Source organism: Pristiophorus japonicus, chromosome 12 (genome assembly GCF_044704955.1).
Source record: "Pristiophorus japonicus isolate sPriJap1 chromosome 12, sPriJap1.hap1, whole genome shotgun sequence".
Classification (NCBI taxonomy): Eukaryota; Metazoa; Chordata; class Chondrichthyes; family Pristiophoridae; genus Pristiophorus; species Pristiophorus japonicus.
This window is the reverse complement of record NC_091988.1, coordinates 56,696,535-56,712,709: the sequence shown is the minus strand read 5'-3', so window position 1 is coordinate 56,712,709 and position 16,175 is coordinate 56,696,535. Positions and strand designations below refer to the sequence as shown.

At 43.1% G+C, this 16,175-nt stretch overlaps 1 protein-coding gene across 6 annotated transcripts in view; it reads right to left on the bottom strand.

The window, feature by feature from the left end:
• LOC139277274 (hyaluronidase-like) overlaps positions 1–16,175 on the bottom strand; it is a 62,465-nt gene that overhangs the window by 4,186 nt on the left and 42,104 nt on the right. For all 6 annotated transcript variants that reach the window (XM_070895520.1, XM_070895517.1, XM_070895522.1 and 3 more), the window contains 2 exons: positions 2,949–3,932; positions 204–293 (listed from right to left, as the gene is read on the bottom strand). In XM_070895520.1, coding sequence (XP_070751621.1) covers positions 204–293; positions 2,949–3,932 — 1,074 coding nt within the window. The remainder of the gene's footprint in view (positions 1–203; positions 294–2,948; positions 3,933–16,175) is intronic.

Sequence of the window (16,175 nt, the reverse complement as noted above, 5' to 3'; positions counted from 1 at the left end):
TCTAGGGGCACTAATGGGGTTGGTCATGAAGTAGTAGATCTAGGCTCTTACACAAGGAGGAGCTCCCAATGGATTATCTGAGGGAGACGCCAAATGGTGGGGATGAACGAATACAACTGCGAACTAATAAGTTACATGGTTGGGTCAACATAGAATATATCCTCAACTGAATATGTCTATGTGTATGGGAATTAAATACTCACCATGGTGCGTGCAAACTCCATATCTCCCCATAGAACCACTCCGGAAGCCCCCATGGCTGCACTCTCCCCAATGGTGTGTACCAAGTCAGTCTAGAAGAAGAAAGGTAAAGATGCTAATTACACATCGGATACAGTGGGTAACCTGGGACTGAGCCAGGGTTCAACTCATTAGAAGATCAAAGTATTTTTCATGTTTCTTTACAGGATATAGCAGCACACACAATAACAGAAACTAAAATGATCGAGACGCTTCCTGGAGGAGGTGTCTACCAATGATGATCTTGAACCAGATGGGTGGTGCCCAAAAGTGGCTCAAGGGGAGATGTCTTTCCTTTCTCCCCACTGCTTTTGCTCAGCGCTTCCCATTTTCAGCTCACATTAGACTAAAAATCTCAGTGAGTGATTCTCAAGTGTGAACCCACGTCCTCATGCTCCACAAGGTTGGTGTGCCTTACTAAACATCTCCCTTTGTGATTCCTTCGTTAGAGGCAGTTCAGAGAAGGTTCACTAGGTTGATACTTGGGATAAAGGGGTTGTCTTATGAGGAAAGGTTGAGCAGGTTGGGCCTGTACTCATTGGAATTTAGAAGAATGAAAGGTGATCTTATTTAAACGTATAATATACTGAGGGGGCTCGACATGGTAGATGATGAGAGGATGTTTTTCCTCGTGGGGGAATACAGAACTGTGGGGCATAGTTTCAGAATAAGCGGTCACCCATTTAAGACTGAGATAAGGACGAATTTATTCTCTCAGAGGGTCGTGAATCTTTGGAATTCTCTACCCCAGAGATCCGTGGAGGCAGAGTCATTAAATATATTCAAGGCTGAGGTAGACAGATTCTTGAACTATAGGAGAGTCAAGGGTTATGGGGAACAGGCAGGAAAGTGGACTTGAAACCAAGATCAGATCAGCCATGATCTTATTGAATGATGGAGAAGGCTCAAGGGGCCATATGGCCTGCTCCTATTTCTTATGTTCAAGATCTTTTCCCCTTCCCCATTTTTAGTTTTGCCCGCTGCCACACACCATTATCTATCAGAAAGTGGGCAGTGACATCCATCCTGGCATCTGTTAATAGTGCTTTGATACCAGCTGCTAGTATTGGTGAAAGAGCAGGAAGATTTCAATATGCCTGCAAATGTATGGGCAGATGAACTGTACACTTCCCCACACTTCCAGGGGCAAATCCCGAAAGTGGCAGAGAGTAGTATAGAGCGGAGGAGCAGCTCGGAAACAATTTCCCTACCGTTGCTCCGGTGGAAAATCTACCTCACAATGTATTAGTTGTCGAATACATTACTCTACTGGGCTGATTACGCCACACTAGATTGATTTTTTTCCTTATCTTTTAAGTTTTGGATATAATCTTTAAGTTGCTTTTATATTTTAACATTTTTCAACAGTAGCATATTTCAGCCCAAATCCTTCCCTCCATGGCCACCCTGGACAAATATACTGAAACAACGTGCAATTTTATAGCAACTTTAACGTAGTAAAACATCTCAAGGCGCTTCACAGGAGCGTCATCAAACAATATTTGATACAGATTACATAAGGAGATATTAGGATAGGTGACCAAAAGCTTGGTCAAAGAGGTAGATTTTAACAAGTGTCTTAAAGGAGGGGTGGGGGGGAGAGGTTTATGGAGGGAATTTCAGAGTTTCGAGCTCTATTTAAAGGGTAGCTGGACAATTCCATTTTCATGGTCGACCAGTCCGCATATAGTGTAAGAGTATTCAAGGTGGAACTTTGTTTCTGTTTTTTTGTCAGTTAGATAATACGGGGCTGAAATTCAGGCACGCCAGAAAGCTGGCGCACCCACGATTATATTTACCTTTTTATACCGCCAGGTGCGGTGAGACGGCCTTCGGAGCGATTTTCCCAACTTTAAACTTTCTTCCCCGTTGGACCAGGAGTCGGTCATAATGGGGGCGGAAAGTCCTGGTGAGGGGTGGAAGTTGGGACGGGACTGGCAGCGGCAGAGCGGAGATAACGCACCGACGCATTTGCATCACCATGTTCTTCACTTCACATAAAGGGGAGAGCATTCGGCATTTTTAAATTGGCCCACTGGGCCACCAGGGATGGTTTCGGCAGGGCCAGCAGCCTGGCACCCAAGAGGGGGTGCCAGGCTGCCTGATGGTGGCCTGGCTGAAAGCGGGGGCAATAATTGGCCAGCCGATTGGGAAGTCGGCCGGCAAAAATATCAACATGGCGGCCGCGGCAGTGAGCCTTCCCCTTGAAGGGCCGCTGCGCTGCTGGGCCGCACAGTCAGGAGAAGTGCACTGACAGAAAACGCTGTCGGGGGCACCGTCCAGCTGCTCGTGGATTTTTTAAACTAAATTTGGGGCGGGCTAAAATGTAGGTATGGGATAGTGGTGGTGCGCATTTTGATGACGTGCTTGCGGTGGTCAGCAGCAGCGGGGCAGAAATGGGGACAGGCCGAAAAATCCCCGACCTAAATTTGGGTCAGGGCGGCCAATGGACTGCAACGCGGCGGCCACTGAATTCTGCTGCATGGCCGCCACAAAACGGCGGTAACAGGCCTTACGCAAAGCCTGAATTTTGGCCCGTACATCTCTGTTTGCTCTTGTGCTTAACCTACCTACAGCACGAGGGAAGCCCAAATACTAAAATATCTGAGATTGGGACTGTACTCTGAGTCTCCCAATCCAGGATACCAGCACTACAGGTCATTTTATTGATTGCCATTTCACTTATTTTGGGACAATGTCTTGCTTACCTCGGTAAGGAAGTCAAGTGTTTTTATGAATGCATATCTGGAGTAAGCCAGAACAGGCAGGGAATCGCTGACTGGATCAAGGGCAGCAACACGGAGGGCTTCCTTAATCTTGTAGTGAACAAACTTTTGAGCGTTATTTGAGGATTTTAGCTTCTCGCTGATGTAGATGCTGGGATACAGGGTTCGCGATGCCTTCCAGAGCCATGCTAACTGGTTATTTCTAGGGATATCTTCCTGCTGGCAATGACCTGTGTAATTGGTTAGTGTGCCCTCTTTAAAGTAGTTATAGCAGTCTGGAAATTTATAAAAGCCCCAGAAGCCCTTTGGTCTCAGTGTCTGTCCTAGCTTTAGTGTTTCCCTCATAAAGTTCTCTGCAGCATTTTCATATTCCTCTTTGGCAATCTGGAGAATGTCAGGTTCAGGTAAATGTGGGTGTTTGCTTCTTACGAGTTCTTCAGATTCCTTCTTGTAGATATGCATACGGCCCCAGTTACGGTCCCAAAGTGGTCGCCACTCTTCCCAGTCTACCACTGCAAGACCACGAAAGTCTTGGTCCAGTAAATTGTTAATGTCGTCTGTAGCTTGTTTGAGGTGTTGGGCTAGATTGGCAATCTGGACGAGACCACCATTCACTGGGGTCCCCTCGTCATTATAGTATGGGTAACGACCCAATTTGTTCTGGTAGAATATGGTGATATTCTTCCCCACAAAGCTCTCATTTTCATTTTCAACAATATCAAAAACACTCAGATCCAAATCAACATTAAATTTAGTTTTACAGCCTGCAGAAGGAGTGTTCCAAATCACAATAAATGGCTTATCATGGATTATTGGTGAGGCCGATGCTGGTTTAAATTCTCCCCCCCGTATTATGGCCGGGTGGGTAGAGAGATAAAATATAGTGCACGCGAGTAGTGCAAGACCTGATAACATGACTGTGGATCTTTTCTCAGTAGCTGGTGGAGCTCTCCCAATTTGATCATTCTGTAAAATACAAATCAAAAAAGCTCATTTGGAAACGTAAGAAAATCTACACCAAGTAATCAAACACTCTAGATCCACTGTATAATACTTGGACATGTGTTGGACATTCTGGAGAGATGCATGTAGGACATCTTGGGGAGTTAAGGGTTAACAGTCTAACTTCTTTGTATCTTGGAGCAACAGGCTTTCCAATATAAGCAGGATGACTTTGAAGTGCAGTGGAAGAAAAGCAATGCTTGTCTTCTGATATCAAAAGTGCTTGTGTAAGGAAAAACATGACAGCAATGGCATCAGGCATGAGTGAATAAAATGTAATAAACATAGCTAGAGTAATCAACATGGGTACATGGTATCCATTAGCTGTAGTATAGAAAGATAAGAATTGATAAAGCTTTTTCTTCAAAATATCTGTTAGATCAGGAAGTCTTATTTAAGGGAAGTAGTTTTAGGATAACATGAGAATTAGGAGCAGGAGTAGACCATACGGCCTCTCGAGCCTACTCCTCCATTCAATAAGATCATGACTGATCTGATCTTGGCCTCAACTCCACTTCGTTGCCAGCTCCCCATAACCCTTGACTCCCTTATCATTCAAAAATCTGTCTATCTATACCTTAAATATATTCAGTGACCCAGCCTCCACAGCTCTCTGGGGTAGAGAATTCCAAAGATTCACGACGCTCTGAGAGAAGAAATTCTTCCTCATTTCCATTTTAAATGGGCGATCCCTTATTCTGAAACTATGCCCCTTAGTTCTGGATTCCCACACGAGAGGAAACATCCTCTCTGCACCTATGCTGTCAAGCCCCTTCAGAATCTTATATGTTTCAATAAGATCACCTCTCATTCTTCTAAACTTCAATGAGTATAGGCCCAACCTGCTCAACCTTTCTTCATAAGACAACCCCTTCATCTCAGGAATCAACCTCGTGAATCTTCTCTGAACTGTCTCCAATGCAAGTATATCCCTCCTTAAATAAGACCAAAACTGCACGCAGTACTCCAGGTGTGGTCTCCCAACACCTGTATAGTTATAGCAGGACTTTCCTACTTTTATACTCCATCTCCCTTGCAACAAAGGCTAACATTCCATTAGTCTTCCTAATTACTTGCTGTACCTGCATGCTAACTTTTTATGTTTCATTTACAAGGACCCCCAGATCCCTCTGTACCGCAGTATTTTGTAATCTCTCCCTGTTTAAATAATAATTTGCTTTTTTATTTTTCCTACCAAAGTGGATAATCACACATTGTCTCACATTATACTCCATCTGCCAAATTTTTGCCCACTCACTTAGCCTATCTATATCCCTTTGCATCCCTAGTCAACATATTTACTGAGGCGTACGAAAGCATGGGCCTAACCGTAAACATCCGTAAGACAAAGGTCCTCCACCAGCCTGCCCTCGCCACACAGAACTGCCCCCCAGTCATCAAGATCCACGGCATGGCGCTGGACAATGTGGACCATCGCCCATACCCCGGGAGTCTCCTATCAACAAGAGCAGACATTGAAGACGAGATTCAACACCGCCTCCAGTGCGCCAGTGCAGCCTTCGGACGCCTGAGGAAAAGAGTGTTTGAAGACCCAGCCCTCAAATCTGCCACCAAGCTCATGGTCTACAGGGCTGTACTAATAGCCTCCCTCCTGTATGGCTCAGAGACATGGACCATGTACAGTAGACACCTCAAGTTGCTAGAGAAATACCACCAACGATATCTCCGCAAGATCCTACAAATCTCCTGGGAGGACAGACGCACCAACGTTAGCGTCCTCAACCAGGCCAACATCCCCAGCATTGAACCACTGACCACACATTATCAGCTCCGCTGGGCAAGCCACACTGTTCACATGCCAGACATGAGACTCCCAAAGCAAGCACTCTACTCGGAACTTCTTTACGGCAAACGAGCCAAAGGTGGGCAGAGGAAACGTTACAAGGACACCCTCAAAGCCTCCCTGATAAAGTGCAACATCCCCACTGACACCTGGGAATCTCTGACCAAAGACCGCCCTAAGTGGAGGAAGTGCATCCAGGAGGGTGCTGAGGACCTCGAGTCTCATCGCCGAGAGCACGCAGAAATCAAGTGCAGGCAGCGGAAAGAGCGTGCAACAAACCTGTCCCACCCACCCTTTCCCTCAATGACTATCTGTTCCACCTAAGACAGGGACTGTGGTTCTCATATTGAACTGTTCAGCCACCTAAGGACTCATCTTTAGAGTGGAAGCAAGTCTGCCTTGATTCCAAGGGACTGCCTATGATGATGATCTTTGCATCCTCCTCATAACTTGCTTTCCCACCTATCTTTGTATCATCAGCAAATTTGGCTACATTACACTTGGTCCCTTCATCCAAGTCATTAATATATTGTAAATAGTTAAGGCACCAGCACTGATCCCTGTGGCACCTCACTAGTTACAGTTTGCCAACCTGAAAATGACCCATTTATCTCAACTCTCTGGTTTCTGTTCTCTATCCATACCAATATATTACTCCCAACCCCATGAGCTCTTATCTTGTGCAGTAACTTTTTATGTGACACCTTATTGAATGCCTTCTGGAAATCCAAATACACCACATCTACTGGCTCCCCTTTAGCCACCCTGTTCGTTACATCCTCAAAGAACTCTAGCAAATTTGTCAAACGTGATTTCCCTTTCATAAAGCCATGCTGACTCTGCTTGACTGTGTTATGATTTTCTAAATGTCCTGCTACTACTTCCTTAAGAATGGACTCCAGCATTTTCCCAATGACAGATGGTAGACTAACTGGTCTATAGTTTCCTGCTTTCTGTTTCCCTCCTTTCTTAAACAGGGACGTTACATTTGCGGTTTTCCAATCCGCTGGGACCTCCCCAGTATCCAGGGAATTTTGGGAGATTACAACCAATGCATCCACTATCTCTGCAGCCACCTCTTTTAAGACCCTAGAGTGCCATCTGGTCCAGGGGACTTGTCCACCTTTAGTCCCATTAAGTTTGCCTAGTTTGCCTAGTACTTTTTCTCTAGGGATAGAGATTGTTTTAAGTTCCCCCCTCCCACTAGCCCCGATTATCAATTATTGGGATGCTTTTTGAGTCTCCTACCATGAAGACCGATACAAAATATTTGTTCAAAGGCTCTGCCATTTCCCTATTGTCCATTATTAATTCTCCAGTCTCATTCTCCAAGGAACCAATGTTTACTTTACCTACTCTCTTACTTTTTATATACCTGTAGAAGCTCTTATTGTCTGTTTTTATATTTCTTGCTAGTTTACACTTATCAACTATCTTCTCTTGCTTTATTATTTTTTTTAGTCATCCTTTACTGGTTTCAAAACATTTCCCAATCCTCTGGCCTTCCAATTTTTTTCAGAACATTAGTATGCCTTTTTTTTCAATTTGATACCATCCTTTACTTTCTTAGATGATTCATCCTTTCCCTTTGATTCTTTCTTTCTCACTGGAATATATCTTTGCTGAGAGTTAGGAAATATCTTCTTAAATGTTTGCCACTGCCCATCTACCGTTTTACCCTTTAATCTATTTTCCCAGTCCACTTTAGCCAATTCTGCCTTCATACCTTTGTAATTGCCTTTATTTAAGTTCAGGACACTAGTTTGAGATGAAGCTTTGTCACCCTCAAACTGAATTTGAAATTCTACCATGCTATGATCACTCTTCCCAAGAGGGTCCTTTACTATGAGATCATTAATTAATCCAGTCTCGTTACACGTTACAACTACAACTGCTTATATGAATAGTGTGGGGCTCTCTGTTCCGGAAACATCCATGGTTCAGCATTAGTCCCGGTTTCCCGAGCTTCCTGGCTCTCAGTGTTCTGTGTTGCGGAACTGCCGCTTTGCGCGGGTGGCATCCCGGCTCTCGGTGTTCAGTGGGGTAACCGGCGAATGTTTTTGTGGCGGAGGAGCGCGAAGTGATCGTGGCGGAAGAGCGGCGAGAGATCGTGGCGGAGGAGCGGCAAGAGATTATGGCAAAGGTGCAGCAAATGAGGGTTCGGGGCCCAGAAGAGCCGAGGGCCCAGGGGCAACACGACCCAGCCCACATTGCGATATGTGTGAGCACTAGGTCCGTGCAGCAGAGCAGGTCTCCAGACGTCCTGGTTAATCCTTGCCACTGGATAAAGGCCTAGTTCAGTCAAGCCCGTGTGGTGGCTGATGTGCAACGGTCACCACACATTAAAAAAATCCACGCACAGGCATCTTCCACCCCTTCAACTGGAGTTCAGGACTGGAATATTGAGAGCTTCATTGAAATATCTGTGAACTAATGTGGAAACAAGTCATCCTCGCTTGAGGAACCGTCTATGATGATGGTTTTCAAAGGCTTTTATCAACACCAACACCTTGGCTGTCCGTGCTTGCAAACATCACACCACCACACCTATGCTATGAATATGCAGTCTCCAGCGAATATAACCACTACACCAGCAAAGACATGCTGATCCAAGCCAACTTGAACAACCTACCACCAACCCATCTCAAATCTAGAAAGCTATTTTGGACCGTCGCCAAAGCCCTTCAGCAATCTTCCCTCAGCCTTGATGACCGATGGTGAATTGCTTGGAAAAACGACGACATATGGAATGGATTCCTTATAGCGGACCCAACAGTATAACCTGAAGGATCAAACCTTCCTCGCAAACACTGGACATCCATCAACCGCCTCAGAACCAGTCATGAGATGCTGCCACCTTCTCCACACGTGGAAGATTAAAGCATCCCCATCATGCGACTGTGGAGCTCCTAATTAGACCCTGGAGCACATCATTTAACACTGCCCTCACTCTCTGATCACCTGTACTGTGCATCAATAAAATCTGTTCCGTATTCTCCATTACAAAGTGTCTTGTACTTACTCGAAACGTATTGTTATGAACCAGTGGAAAGAGGGGGTCGGCAGCTAACAATATGCAGCGTAGAAGGGCTGAGGTTTGATGCCTGGATGCCTGGTCTGTGCTGAGTTAGCTGGCCTCAGCTGGGACAGCAGTGGGGTGGGGGATGTGGCTACAATTGACCTAGCCTAGAGTTCTCAATTTCGATAACTATTCAGTGACCCTGGCTCAAAATATTGTGCATGTGTGTTGGTATCAGATGAGGGCAGGAACCTGCTTGGCTGTGATTCCCTCGGTGGGTAAAATAATCCATTGATCGATATCTAGCTCACACATGAAGAATTACGTCAGTGAATTTCAAGAAAGTGTGCCTGCATCAATGAAACCACAGCCAATAATAGAAACATAGAAACATAGAAAATAGGTGCAGGAGTAGGCCATTCGGCCCTTCTAGCCTGCACCGCCATTCAATGAGTTCATGGTTGAACATGCAACTTCAGTACCCCATTCCTGCTTTCTCACCATACCCCTTGATTCCCCTAGTAGTAAGGACTTCATCTAACTCCTTTTTGAATATATTTAGTGAATTGGCCTCAACAACTTTCTGTGGTAGAGAATTCCACAGGTTCACCACTCTCTGGGTGAAGAAATTCCTCCTCATCTCGGTCCTAAATGGCTTCCCCCTTATCCTTAGACTGTGTCCCCTGGTTCTGGACTTCCCCAACATTGGGAACATTCTTCCTGCATCTAACCTGTCTAACCCCGTCAGAATTTTAAACGTTTCTATGAGGTCCCCTCTCATTCTTCTGAACTCCAGTGAATACAAGCCCAGTTGATCCAGTCTTTCTTGATAGGTCAGTCCCGCCATCCCGGGAATCAGTCTGGTGAACCTTCGCTGCACTCCCTCAATAGCAAGAATGTCCTTCCTCAGGTTAGGAGACCAAAACTGTACACAATACTCCAGGTGTGGCCTCACCAAGGCCCTGTACAATTGTAGCAACACCTCCCTGCCCTTGTACTCAAATCCCCTCACTATGAAGGCCAACATGCCATTTGCTTTCTTAACCGCCTGCTGTACCTGCATGCCAACCTTCAATGACTGATGTACCATGACACCCAGGTCTCTTTGCACCTGCCCTTTTCCTAATCTGTCACCATTCAGATAATAGTCTGTCTCTCTGTTTTTACCACCAAAGTGGATAACCTCACATTTATCCACATTATACTTCATCTGCCATGCATTTGCCCACTCACCTAACCTATCCAAGTCGCTCTGCAGCCTCATAGAATCCTCCTTGCAGCTCACACTGCCACCCAACTTAGTGTCATCCGCAAATTTGGAGATACTACATTTAATCCCCTCGTCTAAATCATTAATGTACAGTGTAAACAGCTGGGGCCCCAGCACAGAACCTTGCGGTACCCCACTAGTCACTGCCTGCCATTCTGAAAAGTCCCCATTTACTCCTACTCTTTGCTTCCTGTCTGACAACCAGTTCTCAATCCATGTCAGCACACTACCCCCAATCCCATGTGCTTTAACTTTGCACATTATTCTCTTGTGTGGGACCTTGTCGAAAGCCTTCTGAAAGTCCAAATATACCACATCAACTGGTTCTCCCTTGTCCACTCTACTGGAAACATCCTCAAAAAATTCCAGAAGATTTGTCAAGCATGATTTCCCTTTCACAAATCCATGCTGACTTGGACCTATCATATTACCTCTTTCCAAATGCACTGCTATGACATCCTTAATAATTGATTCCATCATTTTACCCACTACCGATGTCAGGCTGACCGGTCTGTAATTCCCTGTTTTCTCTCTCCCTCCTTTTTTAAAAAGTGGGGTTACATTGGCTACCCTCCACTCCATAGGAACTGATCCAGAGTCAATGGAATGTTGGAAAATGACTGTCAATGCATCCACTATTTGCAAGGCCACCTCCTTAAGTACTCTGGGATGCAGTCCATCAGGCCCTGGGGATTTATCGGCCTTCAATCCCATCAATTTCCCCAACACAATTTCCCGACTAATAAGGATTTCCCTCAGTTCCTCCTCCTTACTAGACCCTCCGACCCCTTTTATATCCAGAAGGTTGTTTGTCTCCTCAGTGAATACCGAACCAAAGTACTTGTTCAATTGGTCCGCCATTTCTTTGTTCCCAGTTATGACTTCCCCTGATTCTGACTGCAGGGGACCTACGTTTGTCTTTACTAACCTTTTTCTCTTTACATATCTATAGAAACTTTTGCAATCCGTCTTAATGTTCCCTGCAAGCTTCTTCTCGTGCTCCATTTTCCCTGCCCTAATCAAACCCTTTGTCCTCCTCTGCTGAGTTCTAAATTTCTCCCAGTCCCCGGGTTCTCTGCTATTTCTGGCCAATTTGTATGCCACTTCCTTGGCTTTAATGCTATCCCTGATTTCCCTTGATAGCCACGGTTGAGCCACCTTCCCTTTTTTATTTTTACGACAGACAGGAATGTACAATTGTTGTAGTTCATCCATGCGGTCTCTAAATGTCTGCCATTGCCCATCCACAGTCAACCCCTTCAGTATCATTCGCCAATCTATCCTAGCCAATTCACGCCTCATACCTTCAAAGTTACCCTTCTTTAAGTTCTGGACCATGGTCTCTGAATTAACTGTTTCATTCTCCATCCTAATGCAGAATTAGTGGGGTAGATCTTGACTCTGTGCAATAGTATAAAAGAAAGACCTGCATTTATATAGCGTCTTTCATGACCTCAGGACATTCCAAGGCACTTTAATCCAAGCCAATTAAGTACTTTTGAAGTATAGTAATTGTAATTTAGAAAACGCGGCAGCCAAAATTGCGCACAGCAAGCTCCCACAAACATTAATGTGATTAATGACTGGATAATCTGTTTTTTTTTTAAATGGTGCTAATTGAGGGATAAATATTGGCCAGGACATTTTGAAATTTGAAATGAATGCCAGCTGTGCGTTTTAACCAACAATACAATGATTGCTTTTTTATACAATTACACAAAATTATGCTCTTGTTCTAAAAAAAAAAGTTGCCCATTGTACCATTTGTGATGTAATTTAGTTGTGGGTGTGGGGGATTGTGAGAGCTATTGCATTCAATGGGATCTGCAACAAAGAGGAAATTGGGAGAAAAAACACTACAGCTGCTGGAGTGCCTCATGGTGCCTTGGCACATGCACAGCATTAAATAAACAGCCAATGTCCACAGGGAAAGGTTTCTTCTGTGCTCTATCTGAAGCAAAATCATAACGACATTCTTTATAAACTGGATTACGGTTTTGTTACATATAAAGCAGCTGATAGCAAAACCTTCGATTGTTATTTCCATTGACTTCAATCAGGAGAGGTGTAAAGTGGGCTGCCGACTCGCTACCACCCATTTTACACCATCACACAAAGATCTACCCCAGTGCCGTCAACAGAAGAGGAGAGGAAACCATAAAACAAGGTCACTCTGGATCGCCGAGGAAAGGCTGACAATTATATTAGTGACATCTATTCTAAACAATAGCCTATAGGAAGTTTAATACCATTACACAGGAATGGTCCAAAGATTACTTTTAGGTCATGGAACACTGCAATGTTTTATTTGTCACAGTGCAGATCATTTACATTGCTCCACAAAAGGGAAACGCACACTATATATGAGATGCCTCTTCTAAGGCAGGAAATTGGCTGGCGATCTGATGGTAGAAGAATTTTTCGCCACTAATAATGGCAGAATGATGCCCTACATCACACTTTCCATTTTTGTGGCCCTAGCAACACTTGCCACTAATAACACCTGTATACAACAGGTGTTCAGCTTTGCTAGGGTTGGTGGAGCTCATTTCAAAATGTGTGCAATTGATGGCGGTGTGAATAATCACTACCGACCCCCACCCCCAAGCAGATTTTGCTGAGACAAACTTTTCTGCTTGGGTGGCAACTGGCGCCTTTAAGCTGTTACAGGCGCCATAATACAGCAGCAGCAGTGATTTTCTGCCACTTCTCACTGTGGTAGGCTCCCCGATGTCCCTGGAAATCCCACTAGGAGCCTATATTAAAAAGAATTAAATTAAGCTGACCCTGGAAAATATGCCGGGGTCAGCAGTGGAACAGATGGATGTGCGCAAAGCCTAGTTCGCCAAATTAATTCTGGAATCCCAGCTGCATGAAAATCATGTCCTTCAAATTTAACGTTGATGTTATAGTGAATGACATGTTTGTGGATTAAAATGCTGCTCATTAAATGGATATGTAATGACTGCCGTCAAACATCTCCCAAAACTGTTTCTCACTTAACGAACCTGACTAAAAGTAAAGTCCATGCAGACCAGAATTTCTTTTTCATGCTTCTTCAAAAGATCAGATTATTTCCTTACCCTTTCAACCGCTCTCTCTGCATTTTTCATTCATAACATGATACTTCTAAAAGAATTTCAAATGTTTCTTCCAGTGCAAACAATATGTACATGGAAATTGTAGATAATTATATAATGACATATTTAATATCATAGAATAGTACAGCAACGAATGAGGTAATTCGGCTCATTGAGTTTGTGCCAGCTCTTTTGAAGAGTAACCCAGTTATTCCTGCTCCTCCGCTCTTTCCCAATATTCCTGCAATTTTTTCACCTTCAAGTATTTATCCAATTCCCTTTTGAAGGTTACTATTGAATCTGTATACACCACCCTATCAGGCAGTGCATTCCAAATCCTAACCACTCATTTGCGTAAAAAAGTTTCTCCTCATATCGCCTCTGGTTCTTTTGCCAATCACCTTAAATCTGTGCCCTCTGGTTATTGACCCTTCAGCCATTGGAAATAGTTTAGCTTTAATTACTCTATCCATACGTTTCATGATTTTAAACAGCTCTATCAAATCTCCTCTTAGCCTTCTCTGCTCTAAGGAGAACAACCCCAGCTTCTCTCGTGTATCCACGTAACTGTAATCCCTCATCACTGGAACCATTCTAGTAAATCTCTTCAGTACCCTCTCCAAAGCCTTTACGTCCTTCCTAAAGTGTGGTTCCCAGAATTGGGTACAATACTCCAGCTGGGCCTGAACTAGTGTAACATGAGAGGATTTTAAGTATTTTTATGTTTTCCTTCTAAAAAAAAAATGCATTTCAAAATGTTTATTTCAGTGCAAAGAATATGTACATGGCAATTGTACATGATAATTATACAAATATTTTGCCTAAAGTCTATCAATAATAAACTTTCTATGAAGGCATTCAATATAAACATTTTCATTAGCCTAGCTGAAACTAATTCCGACCACTTACACAGGCTCCTGACCAAATAGGGACATATTTATACATTGTTCATATCAGTCATTCCTACAAGGAATCACAGATTGCATAAAATTCATTGTGCAATAAAAACTAATTTGAAATATTTTGGTATATTGCAATAAGTCTTGTCTGTATAGCTAACAATGAAAAGGCCTTTTAGAATAATGCAATTACTTTTACAAATAATTCCTGTATTACAAGATTGACAGTTTAATTTCAACAGCAATAAATGTTGAAATGACTTGTGAAATTACTTCTGTAGTACGGACAGAATAAAGACACTAAAAGTGCTGAAAAAATTATTGAAAACATGGAAGTAGCAAAACCGTGTTACCAAGATCTCTGTCATATTCTTGCTCAACTTTACAGCAACCTTGTTGAACATTTCCTACATTACAACAATGACTACACTTCAAAACGACTCCATTGGCTGTAAAGCTTTTGGGACGTCCTAAGGGAGTGAAAGGTGCAATATAAACGCAGGTCTTTCTGTCTTTCATTATTAGATTTTAAAGACATATTGACTGCCGAACAACCGTTCTGGCCTTGAAAAACTTACAAATTTCTCCATTATGATAAAAGCCACTAGATTTTTAAAATAATTTAAAAAATATTTTTAAAGTTTATGATATTTCAGCTTCTACCTTACCTCCAGGTGTATATCCCAATCTTTATTTTGCTCTCTAAAATTTTTTTGAAGTGAATTACATCGGATATATGGCACAGAAACAGGCCGTTCAGCCCAACCAGTCCATGTCGCTGTTTATGCTCCACTCGAGCCTCCTCGTGTCTTCTCTCATCTAAATCCATCAGCATAACCCTCTATTCCCTTCTCCCTCATATGCTTACCTAGCCTCTTTTCAAATGCATCTATACTATTCGCTTCAATCAATCTCTGTGGTAGTGAGTTCCACATTCTCACCACTCTCTGGGTAAAGAAGTTTCTTTTGAATTCCCTATTTGATTTCTTGGTGACTATCTTATATTGATGACCTCAAGTTATGCTCTTCCCCACAAGTGGAAACACTCTCTCTGTACCTACTCTATCAAAACCTATCATTTTAAAGACCTCAATTAGGTCACCCCTCAGCCTTCTTTTTTCAAGTGAAAAGAGACCCAGCCTGTTCATCCTTTCCTGATAGGTATACGCTTGCATTTCTGGTATAATTCTTGTAAATCTTGTCTGCACCCTCTCCAGTGCCTCTATATCCTTTTTATAATATGGTGACCAGAATTGTAGACAGTACTCCAACTGTGGTCTAACCAAGGTTTAATACAAGTTTAGCATAACTTCACTACTTTTCAATTCTATCCCTCTGGAAATAAACCCTGGAGCCCGGTTTGCTTTTTTATGGCCTTGTTAACCTGTGTCGCTACTTTTCATAATTTGTATATTTATACTCCGAGATCCCTTTGCTCCTCTACCTCACTCAGACTCGCACCCATCAATAAGTGACCTCCCTATTCTTACCAAATGTGTTGAATTTTATTTGCCAATTATATGCCCATTTTGCAAGTTTATTAAGGTCTACCTGTAATTTGCTGCTGTCCCCCTCCGTATTAACAATCCCCACCACCCCCCACCGCAATTTGGTGCCAACTGCAAATTTATAAATTGTGTTTTTGATTCCAAAGTCTAAATCGTTAATATAAATTGTGACCAACAGAAGTCCCAGCACTGATCCTTGTGGAACACCACAACCGCACTTCTGCCACTGTGAATAGCTACCTTTAACCCTTGCTCTCTGCTTTCTGTCTTGAAGCCAGTTGGCTATCTATTCTGCTACTTGTCCCCTGACTCCGCATTCTCCGACTGTATTCATTAGTCTATTATGTGGTACCTTATCAAAGGACTTTTGAAAATCTAGATAAATTATATTTATTGCATTACCCTTATCTATTCTCTCTATTACCTCTTCAAAGAATTCAATGAGGTTGGTCAAGCAAGACTTTCACTTTTGAAATCCATGCCGACTATTCATTATTATATTTTTGGTTTCTAGATGATCTTCTATTTTCTCCTTTAGTAGGGATTCCATTATTTTTCCCATCACTGATGTTAAGCTGACTTGTCTATAGTTCCCTGGACAAATTTGATCTCCCTTCTTAAAAATAG